Source organism: Marmota monax, unplaced genomic scaffold (assembly GCF_021218885.2).
Source record: "Marmota monax isolate L192 unplaced genomic scaffold, Marmota_monax_Labrador192_F-V1.1 WCK01_AAM20220418_F8-fsc00199, whole genome shotgun sequence".
Taxonomy (NCBI): Eukaryota; Metazoa; Chordata; class Mammalia; order Rodentia; family Sciuridae; genus Marmota; species Marmota monax.
The window spans coordinates 2594637-2618782 of NW_026694340.1; the positions used below are offsets into that span (position 1 = coordinate 2594637).

Consider the following 24146-nt stretch of genomic DNA (forward strand, 5'->3'; position numbering starts at 1 on the left):
GTTGTTTTCAGTCTTACAAAGCAAATAAGAATGTTCGCACAAAGGGAAAATTCTTTGCAATTTTCAAAGTCTTAGAAATTTCTAATGAGCAAAATGAAAATTAGAGTTGATAATAAAAATGGAACTGGGCTGGGGGAAGGAGTTCAGTGGTAGAAGCACTTGCCCAGCATTCACAAGGCCCTGGGTTTGATCTCTGGTGCCGCAAAAAACCAAAAAAGTTAAAACCAAAACACAACAGCAAAATGGAACCAAATACTGGAGTTATTTGACAACCAGGTTAGCATTTTATTTCTCTATTCCTGACACACTCAAATTCATAGGAAGTGAAAAGATAACAGAACAAAATCAAAATAACATACAAACACAATTCAAAAACATTTAACCATCTATTATAGTTGTTCTTTGTAAAATACACAAAAGTAAACAGAAACATCTTCATATAAATTATGCTTAACAATCTGTATATACTGTAAAACAATTGTTATAATTCACACTAAGATCCTAGTGCAAGCAGTGTTCTGTGAAAGTGCAAACAAAGTTAGTGATAAACAATTGATCACCGACTTACCACCTCAACATATTTTGCATTCAGCCAAATACTTTTTATGAATTTTAAAGTAACTTGACCACATTCACCTGAGTGCTCTTGCTTTAGTATGGCAACTGATTATGAGTTCAGGTTAGGAGCAGCACCAGGGAATACAGACACTCATGTGAAGTTGGCCATTCTGACATGAATCTTTATACTTGATAATGACAATTCTGGAAAACAAACAAACAAACAAACAAAAAACCCTTTCTGTCAAAACTATAGAATTGTCACCCTCTTTTAACCCCCCAAATTAAATCTAATTCCCCATTTAAAATGCATGCTTAAGAATCCATGCACTCCAGTGCAATTTTTCCAAAAATAATTCAGCATGAAATCACTTTTCCATTTCTGTCCTAAGATCTGTTTGGGATAGGGACACACCTGAAACGAAAGTTTGCTTTGGATGACCTTGCTTACTTTCCTCTGATGACTTTGGATTCTATTTTAAAGAGGAAAAAGTCCTGAAAAATCAATCAATGGCATTGAATATATTAGCTATTTAGTGTTCTAAATTATGAGAACAAAAATCCATTGGTTCAGAACTTCATCTAAAATAGACTGTGGATTTCCTTCCTACTTAGGGATCTTTTAAATTCAAGTGTGTGCATGTGGGTGGTGGGGGTTGGTATATGAAAGGGATGGTTACAGGGCTCAGGAGTGGAAAGGTGGTTTTAACAAAAATCCCATTCACTTTATACACAGAGGCACGGTAACATATTCCAAGAGCTTTTTTGTTGTTGTTGTTGCTGTTAAAAAGCACCAACTTGAACTTCAAAAGAACAACAATAATGGAAATGAGTAGAAGTATTATCATGCAGTTTTGATAATTCAGTCCTTAATTAGAGCATACCGTTTTTTTTTGAACTCTTGTATTTATAGCAGAACCTGTTTTTTTAATAAGTTTTTATTACTCATTAATTTTGCATTAAGGAATTTATATTTACTGTCTAGTTTTTTCATAAACCTTTATGTCAAAATATGTAAGATTTTTTTGAATACTCGAGGTTTGTTTTTTATTTGTGAAATATCACCAAATATGTCTAAAAATGACCCAAATAGTACATTCTAAATAAGATAACTAGGAAATTTTTAAGAAAATATAAGCCGTTTTCATGTATTCTGGTCAAATTTTACTTGGCAATAAATCCTTGTGGGGCTTGGGGTGTAGCTCAGTGGTAGAGTGCTTGCTAAGCATGCATTAAGCCCTGGGCTAAATCTCCAGTACTGCAAAAAATAAATAATAAAAATAAAAATAAAAAAAAGTCCTTGTGAATTTCGGTCATGTAAGTGATTAACAAGATCAAAATACCACAATGAGTCACATACCAAATAAAGAGTTTCAGAAATGTAAACTTTTCCCTGAAATGATAACTAGAAGTACATTGTTTTTAATGATGAAATTTTTGAAAATATTTTTTTCTTTTTCTTTTTTCTTTGTGGTACTGGGCCTCATGCCTGTTAGGCAAGTGCTTTACCACTGATCTAGTAGTCTAGATCCCTAGCCCAGTGATGGGTTTTAAATGTGATTAATAAAATCATTTTCCAGAAGACAAGAAACACTATCATCATAGCTAACATCCTATTTTAATGGTTTACAAGTATTTTACATGCTGGAAAGTATCATGAAGAAGTGGAACCAGTGGAAAACAATGTTCTGCCTTTATGTTGTAAACCACAGTAAATCTGTATATGGAGACAGGAAAACAAAACTAAAATTTAGATCTATTGCAGGTAATATCTGAATTCAGACATCTTTGGCACTCATTCAAAAAGATATTGGTTCAACTAAGCCAATAGTGAACAGTATTTTTTTCATATACTTTAGGATGGCTGGGCATATAGCTCAGTTAGTAGAGCACTTGTCTAGCATGTACAAGGTCCTGGGTTCAATCCCCAAAACCATAAAAAAAAATCATATATTTTAGAAAACATCTGTTACCAATTTAAAATGCTGTCATTTCCATTCTAAAAATTCACTAAGCCAGGTGTGGTGACACATGCCTGTAATTCCAGCAGAGTTGCTAGGAGGCTGAGGCAGGAGAATTGCAAGTTAGAGGCCAGCCTCAGCAACTTAGCAAGATCCTATCTCAAAATAATAAATAAAAAGGTAAATAAAAAGGGCTGGGGATATAGCTCAGTGGTAGCGTGCCCCTGGTTTCAATTCCTAGTACCAAAAAAAAAAAAAAGATTCACCAAGATAAACTAGATGTTATCAACTTAACCACTTATGGTCCAAAAGTATAATAAATAGCAGTCATTCAAACAGATGTGGACTTAAAACAACTTTAAGAATATAAAAGTGGGCTCAGACCTTACAATTGTAGAGTTTTGGACTTCAGATTTTAGAATGTTGTTTGCATGATGCCTGTTTGTATAAAATCCAGTCTTAACTTGTATACAACAGTGTTAATAACTATACTTTAACAGCTTTTAGTGTGGGGCACAGAATTAACCTCTTTTCCCTACATTTGCCTAGGAAACACTCCACAGGGGCACATTCATTTACAGAGTTGCCTTCTACATATGTTTCTCTCAATCTGCTTCCTGGAAGGGGAGCTTTGACCTAGTGAATGTGCTCTGGAGGGGTTCTCAGCTCTGGCTGGTTAAATCCTCTGGCTGGGAGTGGAAAGAAAGCTGGTTGCAGCTAAATGTAGCCAGCTCTACTTCTAGTGCCTCGGGACATAAGACTCTTACATTATTGGGAAAATATCCACCATTTAGTGACCTGTTTCTTTGATCCCAGTGTCAGAGCTAGAATGAAGGTTCTCGAACAAACTATTTTACCAAGAACCTGTTAATTTTTTTCCTTTTTACCAATTGATGCCAAAATGATTAGAGTATTATAACAGCTCCTCTAGGAAATACATGCAGAAAGGTATGTCCCTGAAGGTAGTGAAGACAGATACCCATGAACAAGATGCAGTTGTTTTCTAATAAGGCTTAGCTCTGTATAGTCAGGATTTTAGGAGCGAATACTGTAAACCATCTGGCACATAAACCAACAGGCTGCAATGTCATTTTCTAATTTTCCCTTAGTGCTACTGATGTCTCTAGGCAGAGAAGAAATTCTTTCATTTTCACTTAGAAACAAGCTGAAAGTGAAATAGAATAGCCAAATTACTAAAACCAAGTGTTAAGAAATGATCTTGTTGGCTTACTAATTCCTTCTAGTCACATTCCTCAATCTGTATCTGCTTCATAGGTTACATTATCAATGACAGAAAGAAATATACCAACTTTGCCTGGGGAAATGGCTAGAGAAAACACTAAGGTTGATATTCAAATTATTCTTGATGGAATTGCAACAATCTCTTCTCAGTGGAACTGGTTAAATATACTATAAAAACTTGCTTATAATTAGAAGAGAACTCTTATGATTCATTTTGGGCACTTACCTTTCATCTTATTTTACTCATGATGGGAATCTCAGACATATAAAAAGAACTCAACTTCTTAGGAAATTATAATGCTTTTAAAAACCAACTAAATTTTCATTAGTGAGTCTAACAGTGAGGATGTGGACACTATCACATAGCAAGTTTTATATCTAAAAACGAGCCTTTGTGATTAAAAAGGAAGAGCTAGCTGACAGCAATTAAGAAAAAAAAAAAACACATTCATTTTCTTCCTACCAGGAAGCAAAAATATCCCAAAGAACGCAGAAGAGCTATAGGATAGAAGTAAAATCCTCACAGAACAAGCTGTTTCTTTGTCCTTAGATATGCAGGTCTACACAACAAAACTGTGCATAGGATCCTACCTGTTGCGTGCCCTGGGAAGTACCTATAAATGAGACTTGTGCCTGTCACTATTTTTGGCGAAGTACAGGTTACCAAACTAGATACCAGTTAAACTTGAGCGCTTCAGCATTAGATAACTGGGATGGAACTACAAGGCCTACGAAACTGAGGCTCAACCTTGCATACTGTAGATGTGCTTTTCTTCAGAAGGTTGATCCCACAGGGACTGGGACATACAGTCCACCAGCACTGGAAATGGCAGCATTACTGATAAAAATACACATGATTCCAAGAGAAATGTGGTACCAGATGCAACCAACTACAACTGCTACATTGTAAATGCAAAAGCCTTTAGGGACTTAAACATTATTCTAAATATTCTAAAGGAATTTCCTTTCCCAAAACCCTCTCCTGTATATTAAATATTTTAAAATTTAAGAATATACTTAGTTAAATAAGACACATTCAAATGAAACATTTGCCCAACAAGGATACCAAACATTAGAGTTTGTTTTATTGCATGACGTTTGCATAAGAAAAAGTATTATTGAAAATTGTAAGGCATCATGCAATCATTGATAAGCTAATTATTAACTGTACACTCGAGAGGCAGACAAATGATCTAAAATTTAAAAACTAGTACCAGAAAAGTACATAAAAAATTTAACACGATGAGCTTTTAAATATGGTTTATATTTGTAGATTCACAATGTTAAAAAGTGCTTCAAATGTACTGCTGCAAAGTTGCTCTTTATAAATGGTGCTGGGGTAAACGTCAGATTATAAACTTTAAAAACTATTTGTATGGAATTAGAAAGCAAACATTGGGATATTCAAACTTACTTGAATCAGTTTTCAATTCTCACTCAAATTAAGTTGATATAATATTAATAATCTAAAAAACATCTATTTTAAATCCAACAAAAGTCTATTGAATTCAAGTTATGCATGTTGAGTGATCAAATCTCTGAGTAGGCCTGAATGTGAGACCTGGAGCAGAGGCGGGTAGATGTCTATGTTAATCAATGTACTGTGCCATCCAGCGGAATCCTTCTCCATAACCTTGTCTTTTGAGCACACTGCACATGAAAACTTCTAAAGGTCGGGCATTCAGTTCTTTCAGCGATACATTGCCCTGGAAGAAAAGAGAGACACGTTGGAGCTTTATGAAATAAAAGCTCTACTCCCCAGTAGATAGTAGGTTCTACTTTATGTTTTTAATATTTATCTTTTCATTGTAACTGGACACAATAACTTTATTTTATTTATTTATTTTTATGTGGTGCTGAGGATCGAACCCAGGGTCTCGCATGTGCTAGGTGAGCACTCTATTGCTGAGCCACAGCCCCAGCCCAAGAATAAAAATATTCTATCATAGAAAAAAAATACAAAGTGGCTTCATGGATAATAGAGACAACATTCTGAGTAGGTTTATGACCAAACTAGATATTTTTAATGTAAAGCTGACTTATTAAAAAGAAGACAAATGGGTGTGGTGGTGTATGACTATAATCCCAGCAATTTAGGTGGCTGAGGCAGGAGGATGGTGATTTCAAAGCCAGCCACAGCAATTTAGTGAGGCCCTAAGCAACTCAGTGAGATCCTGTCTGTAAATAAAATACAAAAAAAGGGTGGCAATGTGGCTCAGTGGTTAAGTGCCCCTAGGTTCAATCCCCAGTACCAAAAAAAGAAAAAAAAAAAAAAAAAAAAGCTTGTATAATTTAAAGACACTTAAGGAGAGAGAGAGAATTTTTTTAATATTTATTTTTTAGTTATCGGCAGACACAACATCTTTGTTGGTATGTGGTGCTAAGGATCGAACCCGGGCCGCACGCATGCCAGACGAGTGTACTACCGCTTGAGCCACATCCCCAGCCCAAATATATATATTTTCAATTGTAGATGGACACAATACCTTTATTTTATTTATTTAGTTTTACATGGTGCTGGGGATCGAACCCAGGGCCTCACACATGCTAGGCAAGCACTCTACTTCTGAGCTACAACTCCAGCCCCTAATTTAAAGACACTTTTACTGCAGAATTAAATATTCACATCTGTCAAACTTTTTTTTTTTTTTTTTTTTTACCTTTCCTGTTGTCTGACCATATAAACCAAACATTTCTCGTAACCTCTCTTCACTGATAGCTTCAGGTCTGTCAATCTTATTCCCAAGAATCAGTATAGGCACATTAGCAATGGTTTCATCTGTCATTAGTGACTAAAAAAAAAAAAGAGCAAAAAAATACAAAAACAATCAAGGACTCATTCTCTACATTACACAACATGCTGATTTTTTTGGCAAACTTTTCCCACATCTTAAGGTAAATACAATGGACTCATAAATTTGATTCTTATGTCTCCCAAAAGCTCTTTCTGTAAATGTTCATTCTGCTCACTATGTAAATCAGTGAGGTAGAGTTGCTACAGCTAACCCCTTGGAGGTGGGCAGACATCGTTTCACTTCTGGTTCTGCTGCTTATGAGTTGCAACCATAGGCAAGTTAGCTTCACAGAAGCTCAGACAGAATAGAGAATAGTAGCACCTACCTTATGGAATTGATGTGAGAATTAAATGAAGTAATAGTGCACGTCTACAATGCCTGGCACATAGGAGGAATCAGGAACTCCCAGACCATGTTCCATGACCACAGAATCCATTTGACTATTCCATATAAAGGAGTATTTGTCTGCTCTGGGCAGAGGTATGATTTGCTTCAGTAAAAGCACAGAGCTACTTTGGTCCCAGATCTATTTCTGGTCTTATCTGCTATTCCTGAGACCCTTTATAAAGCATCTGGCCTGGGAGGGGAAAGGAGAGGTAGCTAAACATGTACCTGCTCACTTTTGGAAGTGGTGACAAAGATGACATATTATACTATTTCTAAATTCTAGCCAATTCCTGAAGAAATGGCATTCTAAGAAGGACTAGGGACTCAAGATAAACCCCACTCCAAGAATGCAGTACACATGAAATATACTAGGATGGGCACACTTTGTAGAGGGTGAACCCCTAGAAGAGTCTTTAAGAAGGTTGTCTATGTTCATGTTTCCTCAATAGCTACAATTACTGCAAGTAATTCCTGCATTAAGTAGTAATCACTACTTAAAGCAGTCACTAAGCTCAACAAATTTTCAGGAGTTTCATCAGAGAGTACAGAAAGGCTGCATTCTGACACCATATTTCCAATTTATTTCTTCAGGTTTACCAGAGTGCTTTTACTATGCTTAGTTTTAATTATTTAACTTACATCAAGTTCTTCTTTTGATTCTAACAGCCTTTCATGGTCTGCACAATCCACAAGAAATACAATGCCATTGATAGCAGGAAGGTAGTTTTTCCATACTCTTCGGGCTAACAAAAACAATCAGGAGTTAGAGAATTTATTTGCTGGTCAAACCTAGCAGATGGTTTGAATGAAGTGTCCAACAAGATAGTAAAGAAAAGCCAGGTGTGGTGGTGCACATCTGTAATCCCAGCGGCTCAGGAGGCTGAGACAGGAGGATCGCAGGTTCAAAGCCAGACTTAGCAATGGCAAGGTGCCAGGCAACTTAGTGAGACCTTGTCTCTAAATAAAATACAGAACAGGACTAGGGATGTGGCTCAGTGGTTAAGTGCCCCTAAGGTTCCATCCTCAGTACCAAAAAAAAAAAAAAAAAAAGATATTAAGAGTAGTTCTCCAAGGTGGGCACAGTGACACACACTTGTAATCCTAGCAACTTGGGAGGCTGAGGCAGGTGGCTTGCATGTTGGCGGCCAGTCTCTACAACTTAGCAAGACCCTATATCAAAATAAAAAATGAGCTACATCCCCAGCCCTATTTTGTATTTTATTTAGAAACAGGGTCTCACTGAGTTGCTTAGCGCCCCTCGCCATTGCTGAGGCTGGCTTTGAACTCAAGATCCTCCTGTCTCAGCCTCCCAAGCTGCTGGGATTACAGGCATGGCACACTGCGCCCAGCTAGATTATAATTCTTACTAATCTTCACATCCCCAAAATTAATTTATATATATAAATAATTATTTTGTGTATCAATTATTTTATGTATCAAATGTGCTTACACTAGCCACAACCATTTAAAATCCTTTCAAATATACATAAGAACAGCTTTTTAGAATGCCCATTAACTCTGTAATATGCATTAGTTATGACTTACTATGTGCTGGACATTGTCAAGTACTTTTGGGGATAAAAAATAAATTTAGATTTCTGTAGAATTTTAGTCCTACAATTTAATTTAGGAGATAAGATAGTCTTTCCTAAGCTTGCTGCAGACCTGTGCACACTGTAAAGTCTAAGGAAGCTAAACTGAGAGCACTCTAAGCTGGGAGTGGCTTCCCCGGGAAGGCAGCAGAATGTACACTGGGCCCTGAACTAGTTACTTATATACACACATGGGGATGGCATGAGCAAAAGCACAGAGATCACTAAGCTTTGGTTTGGATGGAATAAACAGAATGGGACTGTGTGCAGTAGCTCACACTTAGGCAGGAACATTACCAATTTAAGGCTAGCCTGGGCAAATAGTGAGACCCTGTCTCATGATAAAAATTTTTAAAAGACTGGTTATGTAGCTCTGTGGTAGAGGGTTTGCTTACATGCTCAAGGCCCTGGTTTATGCTCAATCCCAGAACCACCAAAAGAAAATAATAATAATAGTAATAATAATAAAAATAAAATAAAATACAATAAAATAAAGGGTGAGGGAGGGAGTGGAGAGGAGAATATCAGGGAAAAAAAGACAAGTCCATAGTACATACCAGAGACACTGAATGCCAGGTCAATAAATTTGGCCTTATTATTTTAAGTAATGAATTATCTACTGAAGGTGTTTTCAGAGCAGATACATATTCATAACATAATTACAACAACAGATGATAGGTAGACTGAAGCAGAAAGAATGGAAGCTAAATTTCACTCATATTTTTAATCAACATAAGCAACTTACACTAAAACTGACCAGGAATATTATGAAAATTACCTCTTGCTTTTAAAGCATTTATCTGGGGGGTAATAATAATCCCTAAACTTTAAGTCTACTCTGGCTTTGCTTAAATAGAATGAGATTTCATGCACTGGAACATAATGGCCTTTCAACCAAGTTAAAATAAAACAAAGTGACTGTAATAGTAACAGAATCTTACCTTGAACATGTCCACCCAGATCAAAAGTTGTAAAAGTCATACCAGCAATAGTTAATTCTTCTGAAGCTAAAAAAAATAATACAATATTTTTATGATATAAAAATTAGAAATTCATTCAGAGCATGCATTATAACCTAATATTTGATTTACTGTAATTACAAATAAGGACAATGAAACATTTAGGAACTAGTAAAAGAATATTTTGTTATGATTAGTTATAATCCAATTAAAACAGATAATATAACACAAAAAATCATAATAGCCAATTCTGATAATCACTATCCATAATAAATCTAACATTTGTTTTTCCTTTTCTCATTTCTGCCGAAAATATTAACCTAGACAATTATGGCTCTGAATTCAAATGACTATTCCAATCTAAAACATTTTCATGTAATTCTTTATTTTGAAGGGGAGTACTGGGGATTGAATTTAGGGTCCTTCAGCCACTGAATCACATCCCCAACCCTATTTTGTACTTTATTTAGAGATAGGATCTCACTGAGTTGCTTAACCCCTCATTTTTGCAGAGGCTGGCTTTGAACTCATGATCCTCCTACCTCAGCCTCCCAAGCCGCTGGGATTACAGGCATGTGCCACTGTATCCAGCTCTTGTAATTCTTCTTAAATGATGCAAGTGAAATAATCTAATAATATTTTCTTATGGCCATCATAAAACATTCTTCCCCCGCAACTGCTGGGGATTAAACCTAGTACCTCCAGGTATTCTACCATTGAGCAATATCCCCAGTCTCAAGACAGTCTAAAAGCAAACAGAATTTATAATAAAAAACTGGAAACATTACTTCTTCAATTTTTTTCTGCTCTCTCCTTTCTCCTTCTGGAATTTCACTTACAAGTCTCTTAGACTACCTGATATTGTCTTATAAGTCACTGAGGCTCTTTTTATTTTCCTTTCAGTCATTTTTCTCTCTGTGCTTCATTCTTTTTTTTTTTTTTTGTAAGCAGCAAAGAGGTGTTTATTGCGAGCTAGTTCGGTCCTCCGCGCATACATAGCAACTGGTGACACTGAGAGGCCTCTGTGCTTCATTCAGTCTAGTGCCTATCACTGGTCTTTCCTTCTGCAGTATTGGCACTGTCTAATTTGCTGTTAATCCTATCCAAAGAAATTTTCATTGTTAGAAGTTTCATTTGGGGGCTGGGGATGTGGCTCAAGCAGTAGCGCGCTCGCCTGGCATGCATGCGGCCCGGGTTCGATCCTCAGCACCACATACAAACAAAGATGTTGTGTCCGCCAAAAACTAAAAAATAAATATTAAAATTCTCTCTCTCTCTCTCTCACTAAAAAAAAAACAAATTAAAAAAAAAAAGTTTCATTTGGGGCTGGGCATGGTGGTGCAGGCCTATAATTGCAGAGATTTGGGAGGCTGAAGCAGGAGAATCACAAATTCAAAAACAGCTTCAGCTACTTAGCAAGATTCTATCTCAAAATAAAAAATAAAAATGGCTGGGGATGTGGCTCAGTAATTAAGTGCCCCTGGGTTCAATCCTTGGTTTAAAAAAAAAAAAAAAGTTCCATTTGGTTCCATCTTCCATTTCTCTCCTCATTAAGTACATGTTTTCCTTTAAATCCTTGGGCATACAACAGCTTTTTTTTTAGAGAGAAAGAGAGAATGTTTTAATATTTATTTTTTAAATTTTTTAATATTAAATTTTTAATATTTATTTTTTATATTTTTAATATTTATCTTTATTTTATTTTTATATGGTGCTGAGGATCAAACCCAGGCAAGCGCGTTACCGCTTGAGCTACATCCCCAGCCCACAACAGCTGTCTTAATGACCTTATCTGTCCATTCCATCATCTTCTATCACTTTGGGGTTTGTTTCTTCTGATTGCATTTTTCGCCTCACTTCTCTAGTTCTTTTTTTTTTTTTTTTTTTTTTTTTTTTTTTTTTTTTTTTTTTTAATTTTTTATTGTGGGTTGTTCAAAACATTACAAATTTCTTGACAACTTCTCTAGTTCTTTATGTGTCTAGTAATTTTAACAATGGATGCTAAATTTTGTTGTATTTCTTTGGATTTTGCCTTGGAGGACTGTAAATTGCCTGTAGATTCATTTTTAAGTTCTGTTAGGAAAAAACAGCTTTTCTTTGGGGCTACTTTAGCCCCATTACTAAAGTATGATCCCTCTGGGTCCTCTATTCAATGCCTGTGTATCTGATCAAATATGCCCATTCTAGCTAGAAGGACTTGAATATTCACAGTCCTTTGTAAGCTTTAGTAATGATTTGGCTGATAGCTCCCTATAATTGTTCTTTCTCCAGAAATGATTCCTTGATTAACCTTGTGGAGTTTTTGTTGTATGCATGTACAGAATGGTGTTCAGCCATGCACATTTCTAGAGTTATTTCTATTGAGCTCCCCCTTCCCTCCCAACAAACTCTCATTACTTTGGCCTCCCCAAAGTCTGTTCTCTTGTCTCCAACTTAGCAAGACTAGAGGGCTATGTTTGGGTTTCCTTTCTTTGCACAATGGTCTGAAAATTACCTCCTATCAGAAAGCTAGAATAAAGAAGTTTTCCTTCTTTCAGGAATTATAATCTTGTGCAATTGCCCAATCCTTGAAAACAGTTGTAGTCATATGATTTTTCTGTCTAGTTATCTAATCATTTATAGTGAAAGAATAATTTCATACTGTTACTCTTCCTTCTAGACCAGAAACAGAAGTTCCCCCATAATTACAGTGGAAGTGCTAGTGTTAACTACTCTAGCTCAGAGTAGTTTATTTTATTAACAAACTATTGTTAGAGTAGCAAATGAATTAAATATTTATATAATCATTGTTCAAAGTCACTAACCATAAGGAAAAGATAATGCTTGGATATGGCTGGCAAACCACTTCTGTGGTTATAATCACCAATACACTCTTCGTTCTGTTTTTTTTTTTTAAAGTCCTGGTTTAATTAAGATACAGAACACTGTTAAAACATCCCAGAAAAGTCCCCTATTGTCTCCTCCCAGTTAATTACCAGCTCCACCCCCCAGAAACAAACATTAATCTGAATTCTATCACCATAGGTTAGTTTTGCCTGTTCTCAAATATGAGATAAATATACAGCAGGTAACTTTTGGTGATCAGCTTATTCTGTGTAGTATAATATGACTGAATGTAGTTTATTCCCTTTCTTGCTGAGTTGTATCCCACTGCATATTCATTCTTTTTTAAATAGACATCTGAGGTGTTTCTAGTTTTTTGGCAACTACAAAATAAAGCTGGATTAAAGACTCCTGTATAAACTTTTTGGTAAATATGTCTTCATTTTTCCTGGATAAAACACCTAAAGTAGAATTGTTATATCACAGGATATATGTATGTTACCTCTTTTTTTTTTTTTGTGGTGCTGGGGATTGAACCCAGGGCCTTGTGCATGTAAGGCAAGCACTCTACCTACTGAACTATATCCCCAGCCCTCACATATATTCTTTATATATACATATATATATATAAAAAACCACAATTTTTTAGTTGTAGTTGGATACAATACCTTTATTTTATTTATTTTTATGTGGTGCTGAGGATCGAACCCAGGGCCTTGCAGGTGCTAGGTGAGCACCCTACTGCTGAGCTCCAGCCCCTCACATATTCTTTTAATTAAAAAATGTTGGGCTGGGGATGTGGCTCAAGCGGTAGCGCACTCGCCTGGCATGCGTGCGGCCCGGGTTCGATCCTCAGCACCACATACAAAGATGTTGTGTCTGCCGAGAACTAAAATAAATAAATAAATAAATAAATAAAAAAAAAAAAATGTGAGCTATAATTAATGTTAGCTGCAGCAAAGTGAAGACAGCATCTGTTTAGTGCCACTGTTGTATCCATAGCATTTAGAAAAATGTTTGGTTTTGAAGTAAGCACTCAATATTTGGTGAATAAATGAAAGACAGCAACATCAAAAAGTAAGAAAGCAACTTATACCACTCTAGAGGTAGGTCTCTTCCAATTCTGCTGTTTTTGCAATTTTATATATTAAATTTCACCATGATCATTTTCTCTAACAGTACTGTTCTTGTATCAGAATCTTATTTATCAAGCCCCCCCTCTTCTAATATAAAAAAGATTTATCAATTTTATGAAATGTTCCTTTTCTAACCTAATAGTTTTATGGAAAAAAATAGTTTTGTTCTCTTCTCCTTCCTTAGTCATTTTTCACCCCCACTACAGGGGATTGAACAAGGGCACTCTACCACTGAGATACATTTCGAGTCTTTTTTATTTTGAGATAGATTCTCACTAGAGTTTGGCCTTAAATTTACTTCCTCAGTCTCCAGAACAGCTGGGATTATAGGTGGGTGTTACCACACTTGCTCTTTGAACATTTACTGAACAACTATTATCTGCTTTTTGGTCTAGTTTTCAATTTTATACTCCTTATTAAAGCTACACTGGCTCTGATATGTGACTTCTAACACACAATAAGGCAGGGAGAGAAGAGAAGTTCATTAGATTACACAAAAGAGAATGAAAGGAAAGAAGGAGGGATGAGAATAGGAAAGACAGTAGAATGAATTGGACATAACTTTCCTACATTCATATATAAATACACGACCAGTGTAACTCCACATCATGTACAACCATAAGAATGGGAAGTTACACTCCATGTATGTATAACATGACAGAAACAAACTGTCATGTATATCTAAAGAGAACAAGTTTAAACATACACACACACATATATATACACAAAACAAAAATTAAAAAAAAATAAATAAAGCTACACCAGGCTGGGATTACAGCTCAGTGTTAGAGCACTTGCCTAGTATGTGCAAGGACCTGGGTTCCATTGCTGGCACCACAATAAATAAATACACTCCTTAATCCATCATTAATCTTTTTTTTCCCCCCAGGGCTGAGGACCAGACTCAGGGCCTTGCGTGTGCTAGGCAAGTGCTCTGCCACTGAGCTAAATCCCCCAACCCCACATCATTAATCTTGTATTATCTTTCTTTAAACATTGTACCTACCTGATTTATAATCTTTCACTAGCAAAAGTAAGGTCACAGGTATGTATAAATTCATTTTAGGCCAGGCATGGTGGCATACACCTATAATCTCAGTGGCTCAAGAGGCTAAGGCAGGAGGATCACAAGTTCAAAACTAGCCTCAGCAACTTAGCAAGGCCCTAAGCAATCCAGAAAGACCCTGTCTCCACATAAAAAAGGGTTGAGGATGTGGGTCAATGGTTAAATGTCCCTGGGTTCTATCCTGAGTATCCCCTACCCCAAATCATTTTAACATTAGCTTTACTTTCTTTTTTTTTTTTTTTTTTTTTTTTTTTAAAGAGAGAGTGGGAGAGGGAGAGAGAGAGAGATAGAGAGAGAGAGAATTTTTTTAATATTTATTTTTTAGTTCTTGGCGGACACAACATCTTTGTTTGTATGTGGTGCTGAGGATCGAACCCAGGCCGCACGCATGCCAGGCGAGCGTGCTACCGCTTGAGCCACATCCCCAGCCCAGCTTTACTTTCTAAAACATATTCATTGGGGCTGGAGATGTGGCTCAAGCGGTAGCGCACTCGCCTAGCATGCGTGAGGCCCAGGTTCGATCCTCAGCACCACATACAAACAAAGATGTTGTGTCCGCCGAATACTAAAAAATAAATATTCAAAATATTCTCTCTCTAACATATGTAACTGTTTAAAAAAAAAAAACATACTCATTATATAAACTTATTTCAGGATGGTATGAATTAAGTAATTTACAGGATGATTACTAATGTCTTTCTAAAAGAAAATAGGAAAGTATTTTAAAAATTGCTTTACAATTTTCTTTTTTTTTAAATATTTTTAGTTGTAGATGGACATAATAACTTTATTATTTATTTTTATGTGGTGGTGAGGATTGAACCCAGTGCCTCATACATGCTAGGCAAGTGCTCTACCACCGAGCCACAACCCCAGCCCCTGCTTTACAATTTTCTACATCAGTACATGCCCTGTTTTTTGGCATAATTCTATAGTGTGTATTTTTAAAATATTTATTTATATCGTGGCACCAGGGATTAAACTAGGGGCCTGGTGCATGCTAGCCATTTGCTGTACTTCTGAGCTACATCCTTAGCCTCCGTCAGCCTCACATCCTTTAGCATGGGTGTATATTAGATATTGTTGACATTTTCAGGAATTAAAAAAATAACTGAGTAACAAGTTGAGCGTTACCAGCAATGTATAAAACCATAAACTATCTACTGAGCAAGTGATTAAAATAGTTTGGTTTTAAAATACATTAGAAATTCAGGCTATGTAAACAAGATAATCACGACTATATACTGATCATGTCATAATCTCTGAGAATTTTTTTAAGTTTTTTAGCTAGAAAAGGAAGTAGTAATAGATAAAATAGTATGAGTATTATTTGAAGACCTAAATATATTCCTTGGAAGCTAGGTAATTTATTATTTATTATACTATTTTAGGAACAGTTCACACAAACTGATCATAATATATCCATCAAAAACAAACAAAAACAAATCCCTTTTGGTTAGTGCATATGACTCAGCATCACTTTAATCAAGTATTATGTCAGATGGGGGAATATACTTACTGGGATGTAAGGTTGGGACATGTTGTCCAAGTCTGTCATCTTTTAGCATGTGTAGCAATGTTGTTTTTCCCGCATTATCCAGTCCAAGAAATACCAATTTACCGGTTTTCTTATATAATCCTGTAGATTATATTAAAAGCTCTGATTAGTCAAAGTGATATTGACATAGATTATCCAAATGACTTTAAATTTTGCCTGAATAAGCATGAATTTCTAAATTTATTTTCAGGGCTGGGGATGTGGCTCAAGCGGTAGTGCGCTCGCCTGGCATGCGTGCGGCCCGGGTTTGATCCTCAGCACCACATACAAACAAAGATGTTGTGTCTGCCGAAAACTAAAAAAATAAATATTAAAACAAAATTCTTGCACTCTCTCTCTCTCTTTTAAAAAAAATTAATTTATTTTCAGTCTTAACAGAACTATTTTACATCTATTCATAATTTGGGACTTCAAATAATTAAAAAACTAAACTTGACAACAGTTGGTGAAATATTTGTATCTCCTAAACATATCTGCAATAGTAAAAAGCTGATACATTCACAATTTAGGGGTAAAATCTGTGTTCTCTATTAGAAAAACACTGAAAAAAATACTTGATATCATGTATTTATAAAGCTAGACTGAGGAAAAAAATGTTTGTTTGTTTTTGTTATTGGGGATTAAACCCAAAGGAACCCTAATACTGAGCTATATCCCCAGCCCTTTTTATTTATTTATTTATTTATTTAAGTTGTAGATGGATACAATCTTTATTTATTTATTTTTATGTGGTGCTGAGGATCAAACCCAGTGCCTCATGTGTGTGAGGCAGGCACTCTACCACTGAGCTACAACACCAGACCACCCCTTTTTATTTTTTATTTTGAGAGAGGGTCTTACTAAGTTGCTTAGGGCCTCACTAAATTGCTGAGGCTGGCCTTGAACTTGCAATTCTCCTGCCTCAGCCTCCCCAGTTGCTGGGATTATAGGTGTGTACCACCCTACCCAGCAAGGATAATTTTTTTTTTTTTTTTGCTGGTCCTGGGAATTGAACCCAGGGCCTTGTGCATGTCAGGCAAGCACTCTACCAACTGAGCTATATCCCCAGCCTGAAGGAAATTTTTAAGTAAAGTTTTGTTTTGTTTAAAATTCTGGGGATGGAGCATTCTATCTCTGAGCTATATCCCCAGCACTTTTAAAATTTATTTATTTATTTAAATTTATTTATTTGGTACCAAGAATTGAACCCTGAGCCATGTCCCCAGCCCTTTTTTAAAATAATTTTTTTGGTAGTTGTGTATGGACAGAATGCCTTTATTTTATTATTTATTTTTATGTGGTGCTAAGGATTGAACCAGGTGTCTCAATCTGCCACTGAGCTACAGCCCCAGCCCCCAGCTCTTTTTTTTTTTTTTTTAAAAAAAAAAAAGAGAGTGAGAGACAGAGAGAGAGAGAGTGAGAGAGAATTTTTTTTTTTTTAATATTTATTTTTTAGTTTTCGGCGGCACAACATCTTTGTTTGTATGTGGTGCTGAGGATCGAACCCGGGCCGCACGCATGCCGGGTGAGCGTGCTACCGCTTGAGCCACATCCCCAGCCCCCCAGCTCTTTTTATATATTTTTTTATTTTGAGACAAGATCTGGCTACATTACTTAGGGCCTTGATAAGTTACTGAGGCTAGCTTTGAACTTGTGATCCTCCTCTCAGCCTCCGGGGCCACTGGAATTACAGGTCTGTGCCACCATGTCCAACTCAGTCCTTTTAAAAAAAAAAAATTAAATTTTTTCATTTGGGGCCAAGGTCTTACTAAATTGCTGAAGTTGGACTTTAACATTTGATCTTGTCTCAGCATTTCAAGTCATTGGAATTACAGTCCTGTGTCACCATGACTGATTAAAAACAGATTTTTTTTCATGAATGAAAACAAGTATTTTTGGTGAAAAAATAACAGTGAGCATTCTTTCAGCTAAAAAGTTAAGAGGTTAATTGTTGAATTTAATTTAACTTACTAAATTAGACTAAACTGTTGATCATAGGATTATATAAAACTAAGCTATAACAACAGAAACAAAAATCCCAAGTATATAATCTTAGACATATCAATGAGGCAATGATAAATTTATAAATGCTGAAAATGCAGCATTGACCAATTTATAGTAGACTGGCATTTAAAAGCTAAATATTGAACTTCATTCCTTTTTTGCTAGTACTAGGGATCAAACCCAGAGCCTCACACATGCTAGGCAACCATTCCACCATTGAACAACATCTCCAGCTCTGTTTTATTTTGGAATAAGGTCTTGATAAACTGCCCAGCCTGGCCTTGAATTGGTGATCCTCCTGCCTGAACCTCCTGAGCAGCTGGGATTACAGGTGTGTACCACCATGTCTGGCCTTAACTTTACTTTTTAAAATCAAATTTTGAGGCTAGGACTTAAACCCAGGGCCTCACACAGTCTAAGCATATACTTTACCACTAAGCTATACCCTCAACCTTCAACTTTCTTAGGTGCTTAGTTTTTTAACCCCATAGAATTGCAAGAGAACACAGGACTTATCTTTACTCATGGCAGAAGCTCAAAAAAATATTTACTCAATTAATAAATGAGGTTTTTAGGATATTAAGCACTTATGGTTTTTCTTTCTTTTTTTTCTTATATTCTGCTTTCCCCTTTAATTTTTTAAAATATTTTTTATTTGTTCTAATTAGTTACACATGACAATAGAATGCATTTTGACACATCATACTCAAATGGAGGCTTATGGTTTTTCTTGTGCATTTGTGTGTGTTATGTGTGTGGTACTGGGGACTGAGCCCAGGGTACACTACCACTGAGCTACATCCCCAGACCTTTTTATTTTTTTATTTTGAGAAAAAGTATCACTAAATTGCCAAGGCTGACCTCAAACTTATGATAGTCCTGCCTCAGCCTCTTGAGTAGCTAGATTACAGATGTGCAATCGACTACAAAATTTATTTCCTTTGTCAAGAAAATGTTCATGGAAGAAGAAATATTTATATAGGAGATATAATTCTGTAAGCACTGTGACCTGTCTGAAACTATGCCATGAAATCCAGTTCAAAAGATTGATGATTACAGAGAGACTAAATGCAGGGTAAAATTTGAAAATCAGGAGACTGGCAATATCTTCAAATGTTTGTTAATTATTCCAATAATAAAGCCATATATATATATATATATATATATATATATATCAACAGAAGTTAATTTGGCCAGGCACAGTGGTGCATACCTATAATCCCAGCTATTAGGAGGCTAAGGCAGGAGAATTGCAAGTTTGAGACTAGCAGAGGCAACAAAAAATCTAAAGGGCTGGGGATGTAGCTCAGTGGTAAATTGTCTCTGGTTCAATCCCTAGTTTGGCGGGGTGGGGTGGGGGAAGGGGTAAAGGGATGAATAATTAATATGATTGTTATGATTTTAAACCTTGCATTCTTGCTGGGCATTATATGCCTATAATCCCAGCTGCCTGGGCAGCTGAGGCAGGAGGATCACAAACTCAAGGCCAGCCTGAACAATTTAGCAATGCCCTGTCTCAAAGATAAAAAGGGCTGGGGAGGTAGCTCTGTGGTAAAACATCACTGGATTCACCTACAGTACCACAAAAAATAAATAAGCAAAAAAGCTTGCATTCTTAACTACTGGCTTATATATAAGAAGGCTCTATGCAAATAAGCATACTTATATATAAACAGATTAAATGGGATAACTATGGAGAACAACGGGCAGCCATTACCTAAAAACTGTAGTACACTGCTGAACCCACTGTAAATCCAATCGAATATGAAGGACATATCCAAATCTTACAGGGTCTGAAAAAGAGTTTTGAATTTAGTAGTCAACATTATATACCAACATTCATTAAACACTAACACCAACTTTGAATAAATAATACTACAACAATCTTACTATAAAGAGTTAAGCACTATTATCCAGGCCCCCATAACTTAATAGATACTGACACATAAAAAAGGAAAATGTCATTATAATACTAAGTAGAGAATGTTCTATGTCCATCTAAGTAACAAAATGAAAGAGAATTAACAACAATCTGAACTAAAAAGAAAGGGGCAAAAAGGCACACAGTTCATGGCAGTATAAAATAGTACCAATTTTTTCTTCTTTTTCTGGAGGAGAGGGGTGGTACTGAGGATTGAACCCAGGATCAGTCTACAACTGAGTTACATAACCAACCTTCTTTTCTTTTCCTTCCTTCCTTCCTTCTTTTCTTTCTTGATAGGGTCTTGCTATATTGCCATGCTGGGGACTGAACCCAGGGTACTCTACCACTGAACTCTCATCCTCCTGCCTGGCCTTGAGTTGCTAGATTATAGGTGTGTGCCACAGTCCCTGGCTTAGTGTAAATCTTTTTCTTTTATTTTTCTTTCTAAAAAATTTTTTTCTTTTTTCTTTCGGTACTGGGGATTGAACCCAGGGGGGCTTTGTCACTGAGCTACATCCCCAGCGCTTTATAATTTTTATTTTGAGACAGGATCTCACTAAGGTACTTAGGGCCTACCCAAGTTGCTGAGGCTGGTCTTGAACTTGCAATCCTCCTATTTCAGCCTCCTAAATTACTGGGATTATAAGAGTGTGCCATTGTGCCTGGTAGTACAAATCTTTTTCAAAACCAATTTGGCAATGTATCTGTTGATATCATTTGATCCAAGAATTCTTTATAAATTATCCTAAACGTAGAGAATCTTTATGCATAAATATACTCTTCATTAGTGTTATTTAAGAAAAATTTTGGAGCCAGGTATGGTGGTATATACCTATAATCTCAGCAACTTGTGAGGGTGAGACAGAAAGATCAAAAGTTAAAGGCCAGCCTCAGCAAATTAGCAAGGCCCTCAGCAACTTTGGTGAGACCCTATTTCAAAATAAAAAACATAAAGGACTGGGGATGTAGCTCAGTGGTAAAGCACCCCTGGGTTAAATCCCCAGTACCAAAAAAAAAAAAAAAAAAAAAAATTGGAGATAATCTATGTTCAGTAAGTTAAATAAATTATAGTATATACAGTCATGGGACATTTACTACATCCTTGTAGTGGGTATTGGAGGGAGAAAGGAGGAAGAGCAGAGAGAAAAGAAAGAGGATATTTTTGTTTGTTTGTTTTGTCCTGAAGCCTTTTTTTTTTTTTCAATTGCTTTTATTTTTTAAATACATGACAGTGGAATGCATCACAAGTCTTATTACACATATAGAACACAATTTTGTACATAAAGTATGTTCACATCAACTCCTGTCTTCATACATGCACTTTGGATAATGATGTTCATCACATTCCACAATCATTGCTAATCCCCTGCCCCCTCCCTTTCCTTCCCACCCCTCTGCCCTATCTAGAGTTCTTCTATTCCTCCATGTTCCCTCTCCCTACCCCACTATGAGTCAGTCACCTTATATCAGAGAAAATATTCGCCATTTGTTTTTTTGGGGATTGGCTAACTTCACTTAGCATTATCTTCTCCAGATAAAAAATGCCATAACTTTATTCTCTTTTATTGCTAAGTAATATTCCATTGTGTATATACACATTTTTTAATCCATTCATTTATTGAAGGGTATCTGAGTTGGTTCCATAGTTTAGCTATTGTGAATTGTGCTGCTATAAACATTGATATGGCTGTGTCCAAGAAAGAGGATATTTTTATAAGAAGGTTGTGGTAATGAAAAAAGTCTGATTATACCTGTGTGGAATAAAGACCCATTTTTTTTTTAATTTTTTATTGTTGGCTGTTCAAAACATTACATAGTTTTTTTTGTTGTTGTTTTTTAAATAGCAAGTGGTGCTAAGTGGTAAATTTCTTGCCTGTTATCTTTCTGTATTTTTCAAATTTTAATCATATTGCTCAATGCTAAAATTTTTTTAAATCATAGAAAATAAAATATAGTTTAGTTCATTATTTACTTAACAGATTTGATAAACTAATAGAGTAATATGGGAAATATGAGAAAAAGCCTCTTGAGAGAAGAAGGATCACACATATAAAAATATAAAAAAGGTCAACAAAGTTCATTTTTCAGATAGGAATAAAAGAACAGGCCCGAAACTTGGGTCAAGTTCAAAATTTTTCAAGGGTGTGCTTTCTTTATCATTCTTTAGACAAGTATGACATACACACACACTATTTAATATGTTTTTTTATATCTGTATATAAAAAAGAGAGAAACCAATCTTGCTTTTTAAAAATATTTTTAGCTATAGATGGACACAATATCTTTATTTATATTTTTATGTGGTGCTGAGAATCTAACCCAGTGCCTCACACATGCTAGGCAAGTGTTCTACCACTAAGCTACAACCTCAGCCCCCAATCCTGCTTCTTAAAAAAGAGAAATCAATCCTGCTTCTTATGTTTCTACTCAAAGCCCTATGTCCACAATTCTACAGAGGGCAACAAAGTGCAGTTAAGGAAAGCCTTCTGGGATAATAGTTAGCCTGAGTCTTAAAGATTAAGTAGGAATTTGCTAGAAGGTTGTGAAGAACTTACAGTGTACAGAGGTGTGAAACTGAATAGGTAAAGGTCAAAGGTCAAGTATGGTTGGGTGACACGATTGTGATAGGGTTGAACAGAGAGTAAAAATCAATGGGTCCTAACTAGTGAGACAGGAGCCAGAGTAATAGGAACCACTGAGTCAAGAACTTTTTTGTCACCAGGTATGGTGGCATGCACCTGCAGTCTCAGCTTCTCAGAAGGCTTAGGTAGCAATGTCTGAGCCCAGGAGTTTAAGGCCAGCTTGGGAAACAGAGTGACACTCTATCTCCTAAAAAAAAAAAAAAAAAAAAAAGTGGCAGGGTGGGGGCGATGGAGATGTAGTTCAGTGGTAGAGTACTTGACTAATATGCATAAGGTTTTGGGTTCTAGCCTAAGTACATCAAAAATAATCCTTAGGGAAACTTTGATATATACCACAATGGAACATTACTCAGCATTAAAAGAGAATAAAATCATGGCATTTGCAGGTAAATGGATGGAGTTGGAGAATATAATGCTAAGTAAGGCAAGCCAATCCCAAAAAACCAAAGGCCGAATGTTTTCTTTGAGGATGTTGACTCATAATGGCCATGGGGGGAGGATGGGAGGAATGGAGGAACTTTAGATAGGGCAAAGAGGAGGGAGTGGAAGGGAGGGGGCAAGCAGGTAGGAATGATGGTGGAATGAGTTAGACATCATTACCCTAAGTTCATGTATGAAGACATGAATGGTGTGAAAATACTTTGTGTACAATCAGTGACTTGAAAAATTGTGTTCTATATGTGTAATATGAAATGAATTGCATTCTGCCATCATGTATAACAAATTGGAATAAATACATAATCTAAAAAAATAATCCTTATATAACATTCCTGACAACCATCTTTTTTTGGGGGGGTGACACCAGGGACTAAACCCAGGAGCACTTAACCACTGAGCAACATCCCCAGTCCTATTTTTTGTATTTTATTTAAAGACACAGTCTCACTGAGTTGCTGAGGCTGGCTTTGAACTCTCAATCTTCCTGCCTTACCTCCCGAGCCGAGCTGCTAGGATTATAGACATGCACACTCCAGCTCCCAGCCTTTTTATATTTTATTAGAGACAGGGTCTCGCTGAGTTGCTTAGGGCCTTGCTAAGTTGCTGAGGCTGGTTTTGAACTCACAATCCTTCTGTCTCAGCTTCTCACTTCAGCCTCCCAAGCTGCTCAGATTACAGGTATTCACCAACACAACCAGTTCTAACTACCACCTTCATCTCAAAATGTGTCTCTAGCCATCTTTTTTGAGGGGAAAAGTACTGGGGATTGAACTCAGGTGCACTCAGCCACTGAGCCACATCCCCAGCCCTATTTTGTATTTTATTTAGAAACGGGTCTCACTGAGTTGCTGTTGCTGAGGTTGGCTTTGAACTCACAATCCTCCTGTCTCAGCCTCCCTAGCCACTAGGATTACAGGCGAGCACCACTGGCTCTATCCATCTGTACACTGTCTCCAGAATGGCTTTACCAAAATTTTATCTTGGACTTGACTTGTTATGTTGTCAGGGTGACCATAACTATCAGTCTGCTGAAGAGACTCTCAGCTCATACCTATTATATCTCTGTAATTTTTAATAGTGCT

General features: G+C 36.3%; 1 protein-coding gene and 1 non-coding gene across 2 annotated transcripts in view; both read right to left on the reverse strand.

Annotated features, from left to right (window-relative positions):
- Positions 1-261: 261 nt before the first annotated feature.
- Sar1b (secretion associated Ras related GTPase 1B) overlaps positions 262-24146 on the reverse strand; it is a 30703-nt gene continuing 6818 nt past the window's right edge. The window contains exons 2-7 of the mRNA XM_046467614.2: positions 19778-19853; positions 16039-16158; positions 9477-9542; positions 7583-7686; positions 6422-6553; positions 262-5467 (exon numbers count right to left, since the gene is read on the reverse strand). Of these exons, the coding sequence (XP_046323570.1) occupies positions 5351-5467; positions 6422-6553; positions 7583-7686; positions 9477-9542; positions 16039-16158; positions 19778-19835 (597 nt within the window). The 5' untranslated portion in view covers positions 19836-19853 and the 3' untranslated portion in view covers positions 262-5350. The remainder of the gene's footprint in view (positions 5468-6421; positions 6554-7582; positions 7687-9476; positions 9543-16038; positions 16159-19777; positions 19854-24146) is intronic.
- Trnav-gac (transfer RNA valine (anticodon GAC)) lies at positions 17051-17126 on the reverse strand. The gene has a single exon. It is a non-coding gene; the product is annotated as a tRNA-Val (tRNA).